The following is a 17,870-nucleotide window of genomic DNA, read 5'->3' as shown; positions in this document are numbered from 1 at the left end:
CCAACCCCCGTGTCACTGTCGTTCCAGGAGGCTGAGGCCCTGGAGACGGAGACGAAGCTCTTCGAGGACCTGGAGTTCCAGCAGCTGGAGCAGCAGAGCCGCGTGGAGGAGGAGCGGGAGCTGGCCGGCCAGGGGCTGCTCCGGAGCCAGGCCGAGCTGCTGCGCAGCGTCGCCCGGAGGAAGGTGGGCCCCCGCTCCCCGCCTCCTGCGGGGGGTGGTGCACAGCGCTGGGTGGGGCCAGCGGCCAGTGACCTGGGTTTGACTCCCAGGTGATGGCCTTATGAATGTTAACTTCATCGTCTGAGCCTCAGTGTCCTCATCATCAAAGGAGAAGAATAATAGGCTGTTGTGAGAATTAAACCCAGGTGCTGTGAAGACAGTAGGATATGATCATAGTAAGCTCTCAGCGAACTATAGCTACTGTAGGCTTTTTAAAATACATATTTTATTCATTTCTGAGAGGAAGGGAGAAGGAGAGAGAGAAAAACATCAATGATGAGAGAGAATCATTGATCGGCTGCCTCCTGCACACACCCACTAGGGATCAAGCCCACAACCTGGGCGTGTGCCCTGATCAGGAATCAAACCAGCGGCCTCTTGTTCCTGGGTTGATGCTCAGCTGCTGAGCTGCACCCGCTGGGCAGTAGCTGTGGTTGTGAAGCCAGACTCCGGAGTCGTGTGTGGAAGGTCGATTGGGCTCCCCTTCTGAGCTGGGCGCTGCAGGCAGTGAGAGGGAGGGAGAGATGCAGGTGGGAGGAGGCTGAGCCTCAGGCTCCTCCTGCCTGGGAGAGCCCTCTCTGATGGGAGTGCTGACTGGGATCTGGGTGTGAGGCCCCGCCCGAGGTCCTGGAGAGGGCACCCGGGGTCCCAGTTTGGCTCACTGAGCCCTAAAGCAGGGGGATTGGCCCTGGCATCCCGGCTTGTCCCCGAGCTCCAGGGGCTGTGATCACTTCTGATCTCAGGGGCGATGGGGTGGAATGTGGCTGAGCCTTGCATGCCTGTGCACACGCACATGTGTGTGCAGTTCTCCTGGCTGGGATGAGTGGGTGGGATGGGAGGACAGTGAGAATGGCAGGGGTGTCGAAAAGTGGTGAGTGGGGACTTGACAGCTAGCCTGGGTTTGGTGGTGAGTGGGGAGCCACTGGCCTTCCCCCGGCGCTCAGATCCCTTGCTTCTCTCCCACGCTGCTCTGCCTTACAACTGCATCCGCTTCCAGTGTGAGGCAGGTGAAAGGCAGGAAAACAGCTCTCACTTCCCGAGCCCACGGGGGTGTGAAAAGGCCTCGTGTAAGCGCATTCCGACCTTAGCTTAGGGTGGTCTCAGTCCAGTACTCTCACCCGTTTTATTTTTATTTTTAAAAAATATTTTTATTGATTTCAGAGAGGAAGAGAGAGGGAGAGAGAAACACCAATGATGAGAGAGAGTCATTAATCAGCTGCCTCCTGCGTGCCCCCTACTGGGAATTGAGCTTGCAACCTGGGCATGTGCCCTGACCAGGAATCAAACCTGGTACCCTTCAGTCCGCAGGCCGACGCTGTATCCACTGAGCCACACCAGCTAGGGCCTCTTATTCTATTTATATACAGAGTTGGGCAAAAGTAGGTTTACAGATGTTTGCATGGACAGTTATACAATAATCCTTCCTATAAAAGGCTAAGATGCAAATTGACTGAACCTCTGAATGACTGGTCGCTATGACGTGCACTGACCACCAGGGGGCAGATGCGCAGTGCAGGAGCTGACCCCTGGTGGTCGGTGTGCTCCTACAGGGGGAGCGCTGCTTAGCCACAAGCCGGGCTCACAGCTGGCGAGTGCAACGGCGGTGGTGGGAGCCTCTCCCACCTCTGCAGCAGCGCTAAGGATGTCTGACTGCTGGCTTAGGCCGTCAGTTGGACATCCCCCGAGGTCTCCCAGACTACAACAGGGGCAGGCTGAGCTGCGGGGGACCCCTCCCCCCGAGCGCATGGATTTCGTGCACTGGGCCTCTAGTTAATAAATAATACAGGAATAGACTCCGTTTCACGTACTCACAACTTTTGTACAGGTCTGTACACCTACGTTTGCCCCACCCCATACACGGAAACCAGGGTTCAGAGAAGCTCCATATTTGCCCCAAGCCTCCCAGCTTATAAGCGTCAGAGTCAGGATTGGAACCCAGGCCTGCCTGGCCCCAAAGCCCTGTTCCTTCCCACGACGCTGCACGGGGCTGGGGGCTGGCGCTCCTCTGGCCTCTTTCCCTTTCCTGCTGGAGAGCACATGCCAGGGAGCCTTGGAGCGGCCAGTCCCATGGATTCCAGGTCTGGGTGGGCATAAGCTCCAGGGAATTTGGGAGGGTGGGTATATTGGACCTCTGGTCCCTCCCACTCATGCCCACCCAGGCCCCCAGGAAACGAGGGCTCTGCCACTGGGACCCGGGGTCATACTCTCCCCTGTGCTTCTCCTCGGGAGCCTTGCTCAGCTGTCTTCTTGGCTCCCAGTGTCCCCACCCCCACCCCCCCGCCTGCCCCCAGCCTCCGTCTGCCCTGGTGCCCTGGGCTTCCCTGTCCTCTCCAGTGGGGATCAGAGTGGCTCAGAGGATGGCTTTGGAGTCCAACTGACCTGGTTCTCATCCGAACTCTACCATTTACTAAGTTACCGTACCTCCTAAGTACTCAGTGTTCTTATCAGTAAAATGGGCACAAAGACACCTGCCTCAGAAGACAGTTAAAGGAGGTCATAGCCCAGTCGGCATGGCTCAGTGGTTGAGTGTTGACCTATGAACCAGGAGGTCAGGGTTTGATTCCCAGTCAGGGCACATGCCCGGCTTGCGGGCTTGATCCCCAGTGTGGGGCGTGCAGGCAGCAGCCGATCAATTATTTTTGCGCATCATTGATGTTTCTATCTGTCTCTTCCTCTCCCTTCTTCTCAAATCAATAAAAAATATTTTTTAAAAAGGAGGTAACAAATGCAAGCATTTAGCAGAGTTCTTGGCCCTTAATAGGCTCTCGGTAAACCGGAAGCAGCAGATCTTGCTGTGAGGGCCACCGCCTCTCCTCTGCTTCAGGCTTTTCCGGGCTGACCCCAGATTCAGGTCGGCTTCCTTCTTCTCTCCCCCTCCCATGTCTTGCTCTTCAGGGTTGTTAGTGGTTTAAGACCTCTCTTTCAGGAAGCCCTCCGGGATTAACCCAGCCATTTTCCCAGCCCCTGTCCTTTTCTCTCTCTTATTATCCTTTTTTTTTTTTTTAGCTCATGCTTGTTGAGCCAGGCATTGTGCTAAGCCCGACTGGGGATGTGGAGGGAGAAGGGACACTTGCCATGCTCTTGGGTCTGACACCCTGGGTGGTGGTGATGGAGATGTCTGTTCACAAGTAATAGCCACACAGGCAAATGGTGATACAGAGGAGCAGAGGAATTGGGTGGTGATCCAGGGAGATGTTAGAGAAAAGACAGCACTTGGGCCAGTCGTGGAGGGTGAGTCAGCTCTCGATGGGCGAAGGAGGCAGGCAGGGCTCTCTTAGGCTACAGGGACAGTGGGAGCCAGGCCCGAGGACACAGCTTTGCAGTGGAGGGTACAGCGGGCCGAACTGAGAACGCAGGGCCCAGGTGGGAGGGGCTGAAAAGTGTAGACCCCGGTCTGAGCGCCCTTGAGTGCTGGCTGAGGAGTTGGTGCTTCATCCTGAGAGTAACGAGGAGCCACTGAAAGAGTTTCTGGAGAGGAGTGATCTAACTTTACTCGTGGATTTAAAAGAAATTATTCAGCCCAGCCGGTGTGGCTCAGGGGTTGAGTGTAGACCTATGAACCAGGAGGTCACGGTTCAATTCCTGGTCAGGGCACATGCCCCGGTTGTGGGCTGGATCCCCAGTGTGGGGCGTGCAGGAGGCAGCCGATCAATGATTCTCTCTCATCATTGATGTTTCTATCCCTCTCTTGCTCCCTCTCCCTTTCTCTCGAAATCAACAAAAATGTATTTTAAAAATTTATTCAAGTAATATATGTTCTCCTTAAGAGATTAGAAAATTCAGCCCTGACCGGTTTGGCTCAGTGGATAGAGCGTCGGCCTGCGGACTGAAGGGTCCCAGGTTCGATTCCGGTCAAGGGCATGTACCTCGGTTGCGGGCACATCCCCAGGAGGGGGCGTGCAGGAGGCACCTGATGGATTTTTCTCTCTTATCAATGTTTCTAACTCTCTATCCCTCTCCCTTCCTCTCTGTAAAAAACTCAATAAAATATATATATATATATAAAAAGAAAATTCAGATAAGCAAGCAAGCAAAAACAAACCTCAGAGGCCACTTTAGACAGGCGTGTGGGACAGGTCAGAAGCTGAGAGTTGGCAGGAGGAGGCTGATGACGAAGTCCAGGCTGGGGAGCGTAGGCCTGGGTTTGGGTGGTGGCGCGGAGGTGGGAGGGCGGGCGGGGGGAGAACGCCCATATCTGTGAGGTTCTGCACGTGTTGACTGGGTGGGTGGAGGGAGGGAGGGGAGATTGGAGGATGTGGGTTCTGGCTGGTGTGCTTGGTGGCACAAGGGTCACTCCCTGGTCAAGGGAGGGGTGGGGCAGCTGACCACAGCAGCCTGGGTTGTCCTGGGGTGAGCGGAGGCCGGGCAGAGGCTGGTGGATTCTTCCGTGAAGCCTAGGGGCTGGGGAGACAGCTGAGCCCCACCTTGGGCCCAGCCCTGGGGAGCCAGGGCCCGGCTGACCTCCTCGGTCCCCTCCAGGAGCGCCTGGCAGTGCTGGACAGTCAGGCCGGGCAGATCCGGGCTCAGGCCGTGCAGGAGTCCGAGCACCTGGCCCGGGACAAGAATGCTTCCCTGCAGCTGCTGCAGAAGGTAGCCGGGGGCGGGTGGGGGGGGGGCGTGGGGTGGGAGGGCGCAGGGCTCCCCCTTTGCTCGCTGCATCTCCCCCCTGCGTCACCCCCACTCCTTTCTGATTCTCTGCCGCTTTGGGTTTGCAGGAGAAGGAGAAGCTGACGATGTTGGAGAGAAGATACCACTCACTCACGGGAGGCAGGCCTTTCCCGAAGACCCCGTCGACCCTCAAAGAGGTAGTGGTGGGGTCAGCCCAGCTTCAGGCCGAGGGGTCTGCCTGGGAGGTTCTGGAGCAAGGCCGCACTTTCACCCCAGTGGCTGAGACTGAGGATGGGGCCTGTCCCGGACAGGGATGGGAGTGGGAATGGTCCTGCGGCTGGGATTTGACTCTCGATGGCTACCAGCTGCCGCTGCTGCTGTTACATCTTCTTTTTTTAAATGTATTTTTAGCCCGACCAGCATGGCTCAGGGGTTGAGTGTCGACCTATGAACCAGGAGGTCAAGGTTTGATTCCTGGTCAGGGCATAGGCCCGGGTTGTGGGCTCGATCCCCAGTGTGGGGCGTGCAGGAGGCAGCTGATCAATGGTTCTCTCTCATCATTGATATTTCTATCTCTCCCTCTCCCTCTCCCTTACTCTCTGAAATAAATAAAAAGTATATATAAAAAATGAAATATATTTTTATTGATTTTATTTTTTTAAAAATATATTTTACTGATATTTTACGGAGAGGAAGGGAGAGGGATAGAGAGTTAGAAATATCAATGAGAGAGAAACATAGATCAGCTGCTTCCTGCGCACCCCCTAATGGGGGCGTGCCCACAACCAAGGTACATGCCCTTGACGGGAATCAAACATGGGACCCTTCAGTCCGCAGGCCGACGCTCTATCCACTGAGCCAAACCGGTTAGGGCGCTTTTTTATTGATTTTAGAGAGGAAGAGAGAAAGGGAGACAGAAACATCAGTGAGAGCCCGGCCAGCATGGCTCAGGGGTTGAGTGTGGACCTATGAACCAGGAGGGCTTGTTCGATCCTTGGTCAGGGCACATGCCCGGGCTGCGGGCTCGATCCTCTGTGTCTGGGGCATGCAGGAGGCAGCCGATCCATGGTTCTCTCTCATTCGGGCTGGGCTGGGGGGCTGGGTGGAGGGTGAGGGGCGAGCACTCACCAGGGCCCTCTCTGTAGGCTGACCTGCTCATCCCCGAGTCCTCAGGGCCTGTCCCCGGGGTCATCTCGGGAGGCGCCTCCTCTGTCCCCTTTCCCCCACCCGCTTCCGCTCAGCTCTGCTCCAGGGCACAGGAGGCCATCTCAGCTACTGCCTGCCCTGCCTGGGCTGCTCCCTGGGGCCCCGCTGGAGGGCGTGTGGCAAATCCCCTGGCCAGAGTTTGCAAGTTTGAGTGAGTGCCATGTGCAGCCGTAAAAAAACCAGAGCACTCATTTGCATATAGTTTGCATGTATTCTGTGTGCCATTTGTCAGTTCTCACAGACACTGGGCCCTCTAGCGTCTGTGCTGCCTGTTCGTTTTCTATGACCCTGGAGGCAGCCAGCCTCCGAGCCAGGCCCAGGCTCCCTGCTGTGCCCCCAGCACCTGGGCTTCTAAGGAGATGCTCAGGGGGTATTACAGTCCCGCCCTCCCACCCCACAGTCTGTGCTGGCATCTTTCCAAGCCCTGACCCCGGCAGGGCGTCCCCTGTGCTTTTAGCTGCTTCCTGCCCTGGTCTCCTCCTCAATCAGCCCCTAGAGGGATCTCCCCTCCCCTTCCAGCCCCTGCCCCAGCGGGTGGGGCCAGCAGGCCCTCGGGCATAGTGTGGCCTGTGTTGGTGCCGTGTGTGAGGGGCCTGCAGGAAGGTCCCCCAGGCTTCCTCACCTGCCCCTGCCCAGGGAAAACCCAGGGCTGGGCCTTCAGGGCCGCTGGGAAGTGAGTCCAGAGGAGCCCACACACAGCTGGTTCTGCTGCCCTTTCCTGCCCCCCGCCCTTCGGTGCTTACAGTGGGCAGGTGAGAGCCCCGCCCATACTCGGGGTGTTGTCTGGAATGGAGTGGAGGCCCTGAGGTGTGACGTTTGGGTATCCGGTGCCTCCCCTCTACCCCCCAACCCCCCACCCTGGGCACCGAGGGTCCTGGCCTGGCAGACACGCCTGCGTGGACCTGTGCTTCTGCCGCCTCCCCCGGCTCCTGCCTGACAGTGAGGTGCCAGCCCCTGAGCAGGCCCACCTGTGCCCCGGGGCTGTCTGGTGGGTCCCTGGATGCCCCTCGTGCCTGGGCTGGGAGCGGGTTTGTCCTCAGGGTAGCCGTGAGGGAGAAGGGCACCTGGATAAAGGGGTGGGGTGGCTCCCTCTGGCCAGGCCTGGGGCTTCCTGCAGTCCTGGCAGCTCGCAGAGGGCAGGCTGTGTCCTGGCAGGAGGGCGTGTGTCCAAAGGGCTCTGAGCAGCCTCTGCTTCTGCACGCGCATCCCTGGCCCGTGGGCAGGACCGTCTCTGGGGTCCCAGTCCCATTAGCCTCTCATATCCCCTCCTGCGCCCCGGCCTTCCCCCAGCGCACGGTGCTCCAGCAGCTAAAGGGGATGGGGGCACCCGCCCGGGCCCACAGCCCTGTGCCAGCCCCGCCTTTGCAGCCTCTGCCTCCCAGGACTGGTTCCCACCTGCTGCCTTCCTGCTGGCTGCCCTCCTCCACTGCCCTCCCACCTTCCCCGAGGTGGGTGGCGTGTCCCTCCGCCCTCAGCCCACCGCGTGGCTCTGTCTGCTCGCCCGCTCCCAGCTCAGGGCCAGCCCCGGGCGTGGTCAGTGCTGTGGGCCGGGTTGGCTGGCCTCCCGGCTGGGATAGACTGGTGTGTGTCCTGGAGTGGCGCCCTGTTTCTCTGCCCTCAGCACTTTCACGACAACCCTTTCCTTCCCTTTCTGCTCCTTTTCCTCCCTTCCTTCCTCGCCTTCTTCCCGCGCCTCCTGTTTCTCTGACATGGCCTTCCCTCCCGCTCGCCCCACCCTCCCTCGCTTTCCTAGCTGGAGAGGCCGCTGCCCCCCGCTGTGCACTTAGAGCAATGGTACCAGGAGCTGATGGCCGGGCTGGGGACCCCCGTGGCCGCCTCCCCTCGCTCTTCCCCCCCACCTCTGCCCACCAAAGCCTTTCGTCAGCTGCAGGTAACCCCCTCTTCACTGCCCGTCCCTCCTCAGCCTGTGCCTCTCTGCTCCACGTCCTCCTGCCACACGTGCCACCTGAGACGGTGGGGTCAGTCCAGCCAGGGTGGCCTGGGGCCCCTGGACCTGAGGGGGCACTGAGGCTTCCTCACGGCAGCCATCCTGGCATTTTTCTAAGCTGGCAGGCCAGCTCTGTGAGGCCAGAGGTGGCGGTGGGACTGCCTGCCAGCGGGAGGGTGGGGCGGCCTGGGGCCCTGCTCCGTTCCTGCGCGTCCCCCCCCCCCCCCCCGGGCCCCACACACCCCTGAGCCTGTTGCGCTAGAGCCAGTGTGGCCTGGAGAGCAGCATTTTGCTCTCCTTGTCTTCCCGGGGGGTCACTGGGGGGCAGGACAGAAGGGGACAAAGACTTTGAAGTGAGAGCCCTGAGGACAGGCCCGAGCCCCCTGGTGCTGCCGTGGGGGGGGGGCGCTGGAGCCCCCTGAGCTGCCGTGGGGGGGTACTGTTTGGATAGGCTCCTCCCAGCCCCCCGCTGGCCTGCCGTGGTGCCCAGGCCCCACCATTAAGCTCCATGTCCCCTTGGGAGAGTTGGGTTCGTGGATGTGGGGTGCCTCCCCAGACACTGGGGCTCCGAGGAGGTGAGAGGAGGTGAGTGGGAAGGAGCGGAGCCTGAGGATCAGGGTTCTTGACCCCCAGGCCTTCCTCCCCCGCGTGGGTGCTGTGAGCGCGCGGCAGCCCCTTAGCCTGGCCGCTCCGTCCTTCCGTAGTGAGGAGTCCGAGCCCCGGCCACCACTGGCCTTCTGCACAACTCTGCCCAGCGGGTGTGGGCCCCTCACATGGGTCCATTTACCAGGTTCTTCTGAGACACAGGGTTGGCCAGGGACTGGCCCCAGGAGGCACAGCCTGGCAGGCTTGGCAGCTGCCAGCACCTGCCTGTTAGGCTGCCCAGGAGGCTCCCTGCTGTTGTCATCTGGAGACTGGCCTTGGTCACAGCCGCCTCGGGGCCTGGGGTGGAACAGTGGGGCGCCTGGGGTGGGGTGGAACAGTGGGGGCGCCTGGGGTGGGGTGGAACAGTGGGGGCGCCTGGGGTGGGGTGGAACAGTGGGGGCGCCTGGAGTGGGGTGGAACAGTGGGGGCGCCTGGGGTGGGGTGGAACAGTGGGGGCGCCTGGGGTGGGTGGAACAGTGGGGGCGCCTGGGGTGGGTGGAACAGTGGGGGCGCCTGGGGTGGGGTGGAACAGTGGGGGCGCCTGGGGTGGGTGGAACAGTGGGGGCGCCTGGGGTGGGGTGGAACAGTGGGGGCGCCTGGGGTGAGGAGGAACAGTGGGGGCGCCTGGGGTGGGGTGGAACAGTGGGGGCGCCTGGGGTGAGGAGGAACAGTGGGGGCGCCTGGGGTGGGGTGGAACAGTGGGGGCGCCTGGGGTGGGGTGGAACAGTGGGGGCTGGGAGCCTGGGATGAGGTGGAACAGTGGGGGCGCCTGGGGTGGGGTGGAACAGTGGGGGCGCCTGGAGTGGGGTGGAACAGTGGGGGCGCCTGGGGTGGGGTGGAACAGTGGGGGCGCCTGGGGTGGGGTGGAACAGTGGGGGAGCCTGGGATGAGGTGGAACAGTGGGGGCGCCTGGGGTGGGGTGGAACAGTGGGGGCTGGGAGCCTGGGGTGGGGTGGAACAGTGGGGGCGCCTGGGGTGGGGTGGAACAGTGGGGGCGCCTGGGGTGGGTGGAACAGTGGGGCGCCTGGGGTGGGGTGGAACAGTGGGGGCTGGGAGCCTGGGATGAGGTGGAACAGTGGGGGCGCCTGGGGTGGGGTGGAACAGTGGGAGCCAGGTCACTAGGCAGCATCTCTCCTCCCCAGGTGTTCCGCTCCAAGATGGATGGGGAAGCCCCCAGCCCCCCTGCCCACACCTGTGGCCCCCTGCCCTCCTCCTCGGGCTCCTCCTCCTCCTCCTCTCAGCTCAGCGTGGCTGCCTTGGGCCGCAGCCCTTCCCCAAAGGTCTGAGGCTGGTGTGCAAGCAGGATGGGGGGCGGGTGCTGGAGACCCCATACTGGGGAGAGGCCAAGGCCATCGTGGAAGCCTTTGGGGGTCTCCTGAGCCTCAGGTCCCAATGCCCCGAATCCCTCCAGAGCGCGCCCCTCGCCCAGAACGGCCCGGGCAGCCTCCCCCGCACCCTGGCGGCCACGCTGCAGGACATCGAGACCAAGCGCCAGCTGGCCCTGCAGCAGAAGGGTGAGTGCCCCGTCTGCCTCCCCCTCCCCTCCCCCCGCACCTTTCACAGGTTGTTTTCTTTAATGGGGACCCCAACAGCAGAGAGGACTTAGACACCTACGGGGAGCCACCCTGGGTGCTTCTCAGGGGCAGGGACCCTAGGGGGTGGGGTGCCGTGAGCTCTTGCCTAGAGGGCCCCACAAGCAAGGGAGTGGGTTTTGACCGAGTGGGGGCTGCATCACCCTGTCTGGAGGCAGGGGGTGGACTTGACCCCGGAAATCTCCTGAAGACACGGCTCTGTGGCCCAGGAGGCTTGTTGCTTGAGGGCATTTTGGGTGGTTAGAAAGCCCACGTCTGCCCCTCTCTCCTCCCATCCCCTCTGTCTCCACCTCCCTCTGCCGGGTCCCCCACAGCCCAGCCGCTTCCCGCCGAGCCCCTCCCAGCTGCCGGCCCAGCAGGTAGACGTGGTCACGGGACGGGGCTCTGGCTGGGCAGCCTCCGCCCCGGTGTCTGCATGGTGCACTCTGTCCAGCCCCAGTGCCCGGCGGCAGCTCCCGGCTGAGCTGGGCTGGGTGTCGGCTGCCTCCCCCTCAGGCTGAGCTCTCTCCGGCCTCAGCTGTGCTCCCAGTTCCCCTCCGTTCCTGCTGCTGTTGCTCCTGCGTCTGCGTTGTGGCTGGTTCTGCACGGACTCCCTGGTGCCCTCTCTTCCTCTCCCTTCCCCAGCGGGCAGGGCAGGCTCAGTGCCCTGTGGGCTCAGGATGCAGAGAGCTGACCCCAGGCGGTGCAGCTGGAGATGGGCCTGAGCATGGGCAGGGCAGCTGCACCCGGTGCCGGGGCCTCAGGGGGGCTGGCTGGGGCCCATGGGGGTGCCCGGCGCTACCCTCTCCTGCTCGCTCCTTCCGTCTGGCTGCGATGCTGCCAGCGTCCTCCCTGGGTGGTGGGCTGCCCCCTGTGACCCACCTGTCCCTCCTGCAGGGCAGCAGGTGATTGAGGAGCAGCGGCGGAGACTGGCCGAGCTGAAACAGAGAGCGGCGGCTGAGGCTCAGTGCCAGTGGGATGCCCTGCACGGGGCACCCCCCTTCCTGGCAGGCCCCTCGGGCTTCCCCCCCCTCATGCACTCTATCCTGCACCACCTACCGGCGGGGCGGGAGCGCGGGGAGGAGGGCGAGCACGCCTACGACACGCTGAGCCTGGAGAGCTCCGACAGCATGGAGACGAGCGTCTCCGCGGGCGGCAACTCCGCCTGCTCCCCGGACAACATGTCCAGGTACCCGCCCGCCCCATCGAGCCCGCGGTGCCGCTCTGCGTCCCCCACACGGGACTCGCCACCTCTGCCAGATGCCTCCTCAGCCTCCCTTCCTTCCCCAGCGTGAGCGGCCGGGAGGTGGGGAAGCTCGAGGAGATGGAGAAGATGCTGAAGGAAGCTCATGCGGAGAAGAGCCGCCTCATGGAGTCCAGGGTGAGGCAGATCTGGACACGCAGCCCGAGGCGGGGGTGGGGGTCCCAGCATCGCCGCCCGCCTGCCGAGGGCCAGCGCTTTCAGCCGCGTCACCCACATATCCTGGCAAAACTCCCTTGAGGAAAAGATTGAGGGACAGGGAGCCTTGGCGAGATTCATGTTCACAGCTTGTAGGAAAAGAGGGGCAGCCCAGGATCCGCCACCGTGGCTTTGCTGGGTGGGAATTCCATCTGTGTGCTGACTTCTGTGGACGCTGTGGCCACCATGGGACTTTTTAAAAAATATATATTTTATTGATCTCAGAGAGGAAGGGAGAGGGAGAGAGAGAAACATCAGTGATGAGAGAGAATCATTGATTGGCTGCCTCCTGCACGCCCCCTATTGGGGATGGAGCCCACAACCCCAGGCATGTGCCCTGACCCTGACTGGGAACTGAACCATGACCTTCTGGTTCATAGCTCGACCACTGAGCCACACCGGCCGGGCAGGGACTTTTGATTCCTGTCTGCCTGAGTGGCTGTCCTTCCTCCTGGGATGTTAGGAAAAGCAGCAGGTGGGGGTGAGGAAGCGGGAAGGGAGAAGGCATATGTCCCAGGCAGCGCAGAGGTGTTGGCGGGGGTGGGGGTGGGAACCTTGGGGTGTAGTGGGGGCTCAGGGGAGCCGTGTCTCCTTCAAGTTGGCCTGGAGCTGGGACCACGCCAGAGAGGGACCGTACGTCACCGCGCACACAGCCAGGCTGAGGAGCCCAGGCCTGGAGGGAGTTAGACAGGGGAGCTGCAGAAGCCGCCCCCAGAGCGGGCAGTTCACAGCGCCTGTGGCCATGGAGGGAAGGGACATTTTGCTGAGGTTTAGGTGAGAAATGGCAGAGGCGTTAATGGTATAACAGCGATGATCGTGATTCAGACATAGGCCATCACGGGCGCGCTCTGTGGTTCACTATTGGTGTTAGTGACGTAAAGTCTTTCCCGGTGGCTCTCATAGGCTCGCTCCCTCCTCCGGAATGTGGTTGGAGTACAGGTGGTCCTCACGTGGACTTTCCAAGAGCCTTGGCGGTTAGGGAGGGCCTCTGAGTGTATTCACGGTCAGAAGTTGTTGAGATTCTCCGTGTTTTAGGAAGGAGCCCAGGGATTTATGGAGTGCGTCCCTCCTGCCGGAGCCAGTGCCGGGCATTTGCTTAATGAGCTGGTTTAACTTTCACCAGCGTCACAGGGGCAGGCACTCCGGCCCCGTTTCACAGATGAGGCGGCCCAGGCTTCGGGCTGACATCCTGTCAGGGCCCCGGGTTTGCAGTGGTGGCCCGGCCGGGCTTTAAGCAGAGCAGGACCCTCAGCAGCCCGGCGTGGGGGCGGGGGCGTGGGGACCGGGCTCCTCAGGCCGGGTGCCCTCTGCGCGGCTGCCCTGCGCCCGCCCTGCTCTGCGGGGGGCCGGGGGTGGAGGCAGAGGGCAGCGTGGGCGCTGACCCCGGCTGTGGCGAAGGAGCAGGAGCTGGGGCTGCGGCGGCAGGCCCTGGAGGAGGAGCGGCGCCGGCGGGAGCACGTGGAGCGGAGGCTGCAGAGCGAGAGCAGCCGGAGGCAGCAGCTGGTGGAGAAGGAGGTCAAGCTGCGGGAGAAGCAGTTCACTCAGGTGCGTGGCTGGGCTGTGGCGGCTGATGGGCCGAGGTGGGGCGGGGGGCAGGGACGGGCCAGGCCCCTGCTGGCGGGAGCGCCGCTCTGCTCCGGGGAGGCTGCTGTTGGCTCAGCGAGTGTGCTTGAGTGGGTGTGTGCGCACGTGTGTGTTCATGTGTGCAGGCATGTGGGGGGGGGGAGGGGGGTTGTGGGGACATCGCAGCCCTCTTGCTGACATCCAGGGTCAGAGAAGATGGTCTGAATAGGCCTCTCAGAGGTGGGAGCGGAGAGTTGAACCAGAGCGGCTCCCGTGGCCTCTCTTGGGGCCTGGTCTCTGCTCCCCAAATCTGTGCTGTCCCTCCTTCCCGCTTCCCCGACGACCTCCTGTCCCTGCGGCTTCATGGCTCCGGGCCCCACAGTGGACGGCCTGGCTGTGCTGATGGTTTCCGTCTCCAAGATCCTAGTCTCTCCTCGGGACAGGAGTCCGTCCTCGTACAGACACCAGCTCTGGGCTCTTTCCTTGCTCAGGAGACGAGCAGAACATTTAATTAATTGATTAATGCGCTAGCTTGAAAGGCAAGTCCAAGTGCTTTTTAGAAATATGTCTGGGGGAACCAAGATGGCGGCGTAAGGTACAGACCTGTGCGTGCTGCCTCCCACAACAACATCGAGACTACCAACTATAAGACAAACAGCTGTCATCCAGAACCATGGGAAGGCTGGCCCAGTGGAAGCTCTACAACTGGAAGGAAAGGAAGAAGAGCACTGAGACTGAGTAGGAGATGCAGAGGCTCCAAGAACAGAGATGCGGAGTCGCGCGCCACACGGGCTGCAACTGGATGCGCGTTTTTTTTCAATTAGAAGAGGATGCAGACTCTCAAATCCATTGAGACTGTTTGGGGCGGGATTCTGAGGTCCCAGACCCCTACGGGGAGAGGCGGGACAGCCTTGCAACGGGCCGGAGAGCAAGGGTGGCTGTCTCGCGGAGCTGCTTGCCGGCACTTGGGGACGCGAGTCGCTGAGTCACAGAGAGGCGAGAAGACACGGAGACGCCATTGCCCCTTGCTCCGCCCTGGTGATTCCCGGGGACCCCGTCCTACTCAGTTTACATCCCCACCCAAGCTGTGCCAGTGGCACAAAAAAAACCACCGGAGCTTTTGCAGCCCAGCCCAGCAGAATGCAGATTTCAACTCCTCGCATACATAAGGGACGCACTCAAGAAGCAGAATCAGGTTCGGAGGAAGCCGGAGCCGGACACAGCTGGGCCGGCAACGTGGAACCGCTGTACCAGCAAACGCACAGGAAGGTCCACCAGATCCAGTATCACATGGGACACTGGGAGACGGCAGACAGGCAGTCTGTGCACTTGGTAAAAAATGAAATCCAAGCAAGCATACCAGATATTCAGCCACCAAGAACGCCTGGAGACTTTGTCCAGCAAGGAGCCGCCCAACAAAGGACAGAATGCCAAACTTCATGTTGCTGAGACGGCCCCCGTGAGGCCGAGGCAGCCCCCGTAGGGCCAGGACGGCCCCCGAGAGGCTGGGACGGCACCGGTGGGGGTGGGACAGCCCCGGTGGGGTTGAGACGGCCCCGGTGAAGTTGTGACGGCCCCGGTGAGGTTGAAACAGCCCCGGTGAGGTTGAAACGGGCCCGGTGAGGTTGAAACGGGCCCGGTGAGGTTGAAACGGGCCCGGTAAGGCTGAAATGGCCCCAGTGAGGCTGAAACGGCCCTGGTGAGGTTGAGACGGCCCCGGTGAGGTTGCGACGGCCCCGGTGAAGTTGTGACGGCCCCGGTGAGGTTGAAACGGCCCTGGTGAGGTTGAGATGGCCCCAGTGAGGTTGCGACGGCCCCAGTGAGGTTGCGACGGCCCCGGTGAGGTTGCGACTGCCCCAGTGAGGTTGAAACGGCCCCGATGAGGTCGAGACGCCCGGTGAGGTCGAGATGGCCCCAGTGAGGTTAAAACGGCCCTGGTGAGGCTGAAATGGCCTCGGTGAGGTTGAGACGGCCCCTGTGAAGCTGAGACGGCCCTGGTGAGGCTGGGATGGCCCCAGTGAGGTTGAGACAGCCCCAGTGAGGTTGAATTGGCCCATGTGAGGCTGAGACAGCCCCGGTGAGGCTAGGACGGCCCCAGTGAGTTTGAATTGGCCGCAGTGAGGCTGTAACAGCCGCGGTGAGGCTGTAATGTCCCTGGTGAGGTTGAGATGGCCCCGGTGAGGCTAGGACGGCCCCAGTGAGTTTGAATTGGCCGCAGTGAGGCTGTAACAGCCGCGGTGAGGCTGTAATGTCCCTGGTGAGGTTGAGATGGCCCCGGTGAGGCTGAGACGGCCCCGGTGAACTTGTGATGGCCCTGGTGAGGTTGAACCAGCCCTAATGAGGTTGAAACGGCCCTGTGAGGTTGAGGCAGCCCCTGTGAGGCTGAGATAGCCCCTGTGAGACTGAGACGGCCCCTGGAAAGCTGAGAAAAATACCACATGAACTCACTCATTTATGGATAATAAGGACCATTATAGACTGATGAACAAAAATGGATACAGAGGCAGAGCAGCATTGAGCAGAATGTCAAACTGCAGTGGGAACTCTGGGGAGTATTGGGGGGGGGGGGTAGGTGATCAACCGAAGGCTTGTATGCATGCATATGAGAATAACCAATGGACACAAGACACTGGGGGTGGGGGAAGCCAGGGGAATGTCAAGGGGGGGAAAAAGGAGATGTGTGATACTCTTTGTAATACTTTAAGAAATAAAAAAAATATGTATATATTTTTATTGATTTCAGAGAGGAAGGGAGAGGGAGAGATAGAAATATCAATGATGAGCAAGAACTATTGATCTGCTGCCTCCTGCACGCCTCCTACTGGGGATTGAGCCCGCAACCCGGGCATGTGCCCTGCCCGGGAATCGAACCCTGACCTGGTTCATAGGTCGATGTTGAGCAGAGCATTGGCAGGCAGAAGGAGGAATGAGGTTGGGAGGGAAATGGCCCCATGTCTCTGGTCCCAGTCCTTGCCCTGTGGGGGCCGGGGACTCAGGCTGGGTATGCACAGGCCTCCTGGGTGGGGCCTGGGACCTGCCCCGTGGTGACAGCAGCCACAGCTCCTGATTCCCTGACCCCAGGGGTAGGCTGCTCAGGTTGGATCTGAGAAGTGAGAAAAAATAATCAGGCCATGGCTGGCCAGTGCGGCTCAGTGATTGAGTGTCAACCAATGAACCAGGAGGTCACAGTTCGATTCCCAGTCAGAGCACATGCCCGGGTTGTGGGCTTGATCCCCAGTGGGGGGGTGCAGGAGGCAGCTGATCAATGATTCTCTCTCATCATTGATGTTTCTATCTCTTTCCCTTTCCCTTCCTCTCTGAAATCAATAAAAATACATTAAAAAAAGAAAAATAATCAGAACTGTGAGTTTCACCTCTGTGTTTGGGATCTTTGGCCAGGGCCTAATTCCCCTGCTGCTGGTCCGCGGCCACTGTGGGCTCTCTAGCCCCTGCCGTGGGCTGAGTGCGCTGGGGGCGCTGGGCCCAGGGGAGCCCCATTTTGGGGTGCCTCCTGGAAGGTGTGCATTTGGTTTTTTTTAAACAATCTGTGACGTTTCCTTTCGTGCCATTCTAATGTTCTTCCCAGAAAGGACGAGCAGAGAGGAAGCAGGTACAGACTGGAGTTAGTCTTGGAGTTCCTGAGGTGGAACAGACCTCGGGATTAGATCGTTCAAAGCCACGTTGTCCACCTAAGGACACTGAGGCCCCGAGAGGTGCCCTGGGACGTCAGAGACCAGCTTTCCTGTCGGCTTCTCTTCCCAGAGCCTGCTCACAGTGGCCTGCTTTATTCCACTCAGCCCCGGAGGGAGAGGAGCAGGGCGGGGGCAGGGACGGGGGACAAGACAAGTATGGCTGCCCTCTGGGCCACTGCAGAGCCACGGCCGTGGGCGAGGGAGGGAGGGTGCAGGCTGTGGGGTGCAGGACTGAAGCTCGGAGAAGGAACGATGGGGCAGCAAGGAGACTGTGGACCCTGCCCTCTGCTCCCAGGCGCGACCCCTGACCCGCTACCTGCCCATCCGGAAGGAGGACTTTGACTTGAAGACCCACATCGAGTCCTCGGGCCACGGCGTCGACACCTGTCTGCACGTGGTGCTCAGCAGCAAGGTGGGTGTGGCCTGGGTGCTGGGCGTCGCCTGTGTGCGGGGAGGGGACCAGGGTCGGAGGCCCTCCTGGGCTTGGTCCTGCCCTGACATCGAGGTCTGGCTCAGGGCCGGTGTTCTAGCTTGAAGAGATGTTGGGGACAGGTTCCCGCCCCCCCCCCCCATACAGGCATAGGTGCTGGCACTTCTGTGAAGGTTAGGGTTCGAGGTTCAGGGCCGGGCATTGGGTCCTTCCTCATTCCTGCCTCCCACCAGGTCTGTCGTGGCTACTTGGTCAAGATGGGCGGCAAGATCAAGTCGTGGAAGAAGCGCTGGTTCGTCTTCGACCGGCTCAAGCGCACCCTCTCCTACTACGTGGGTGAGTTCCCACACGGCTTCCCAGAAGCAGGCCCTGGGCTCACCCCGGGCAGCTGGTCTTCCGGAAGAGGCCAAGCCCCGGGGGGGGGGGGGGCACAGGCTCACTGGGTCTGTCCTCCTCCATCCCTGGCAAATATGCAGAGTGTCCCTGGGTCACCTCCATGGATTGGTCCATTCATTTACTTATTAAAACA

The 17,870-nt window shown here is 61.1% G+C and overlaps 1 protein-coding gene across 12 annotated transcripts in view; it reads left to right on the top strand.

Annotated features, from left to right (window-relative positions):
• The window catches only part of PHLDB1 (pleckstrin homology like domain family B member 1), a 50,914-nt gene that overhangs the window by 28,430 nt on the left and 4,614 nt on the right, over nt 1-17,870 (top strand). For 4 of the 12 annotated variants that reach the window (XM_059707713.1, XM_059707709.1, XM_059707714.1 and 1 more), the window contains 12 exons: nt 28-183; nt 4,699-4,809; nt 4,935-5,024; nt 7,787-7,924; nt 9,769-9,906; nt 10,038-10,140; nt 10,533-10,577; nt 11,095-11,386; nt 11,488-11,578; nt 13,055-13,201; nt 17,207-17,323; nt 17,575-17,677. In XM_059707713.1, coding sequence (XP_059563696.1) covers nt 28-183; nt 4,699-4,809; nt 4,935-5,024; nt 7,787-7,924; nt 9,769-9,906; nt 10,038-10,140; nt 10,533-10,577; nt 11,095-11,386; nt 11,488-11,578; nt 13,055-13,201; nt 17,207-17,323; nt 17,575-17,677 — 1,531 coding nt within the window. The remainder of the gene's footprint in view (nt 1-27; nt 184-4,698; nt 4,810-4,934; nt 5,025-7,786; nt 7,925-9,768; nt 9,907-10,037; nt 10,141-10,532; nt 10,578-11,094; nt 11,387-11,487; nt 11,579-13,054; nt 13,202-17,206; nt 17,324-17,574; nt 17,678-17,870) is intronic. The other 8 variants (XM_059707716.1, XM_059707712.1, XM_059707719.1 and 5 more) reach the window with 6 other exon arrangements.

Source organism: Myotis daubentonii, chromosome 9 (assembly GCF_963259705.1).
Source record: "Myotis daubentonii chromosome 9, mMyoDau2.1, whole genome shotgun sequence".
NCBI lineage: Eukaryota > Metazoa > Chordata > Mammalia > Chiroptera > Vespertilionidae > Myotis > Myotis daubentonii.
Note: the sequence above shows the minus strand (reverse complement) of the source record. Positions and strands in the feature narration are given on the sequence as shown.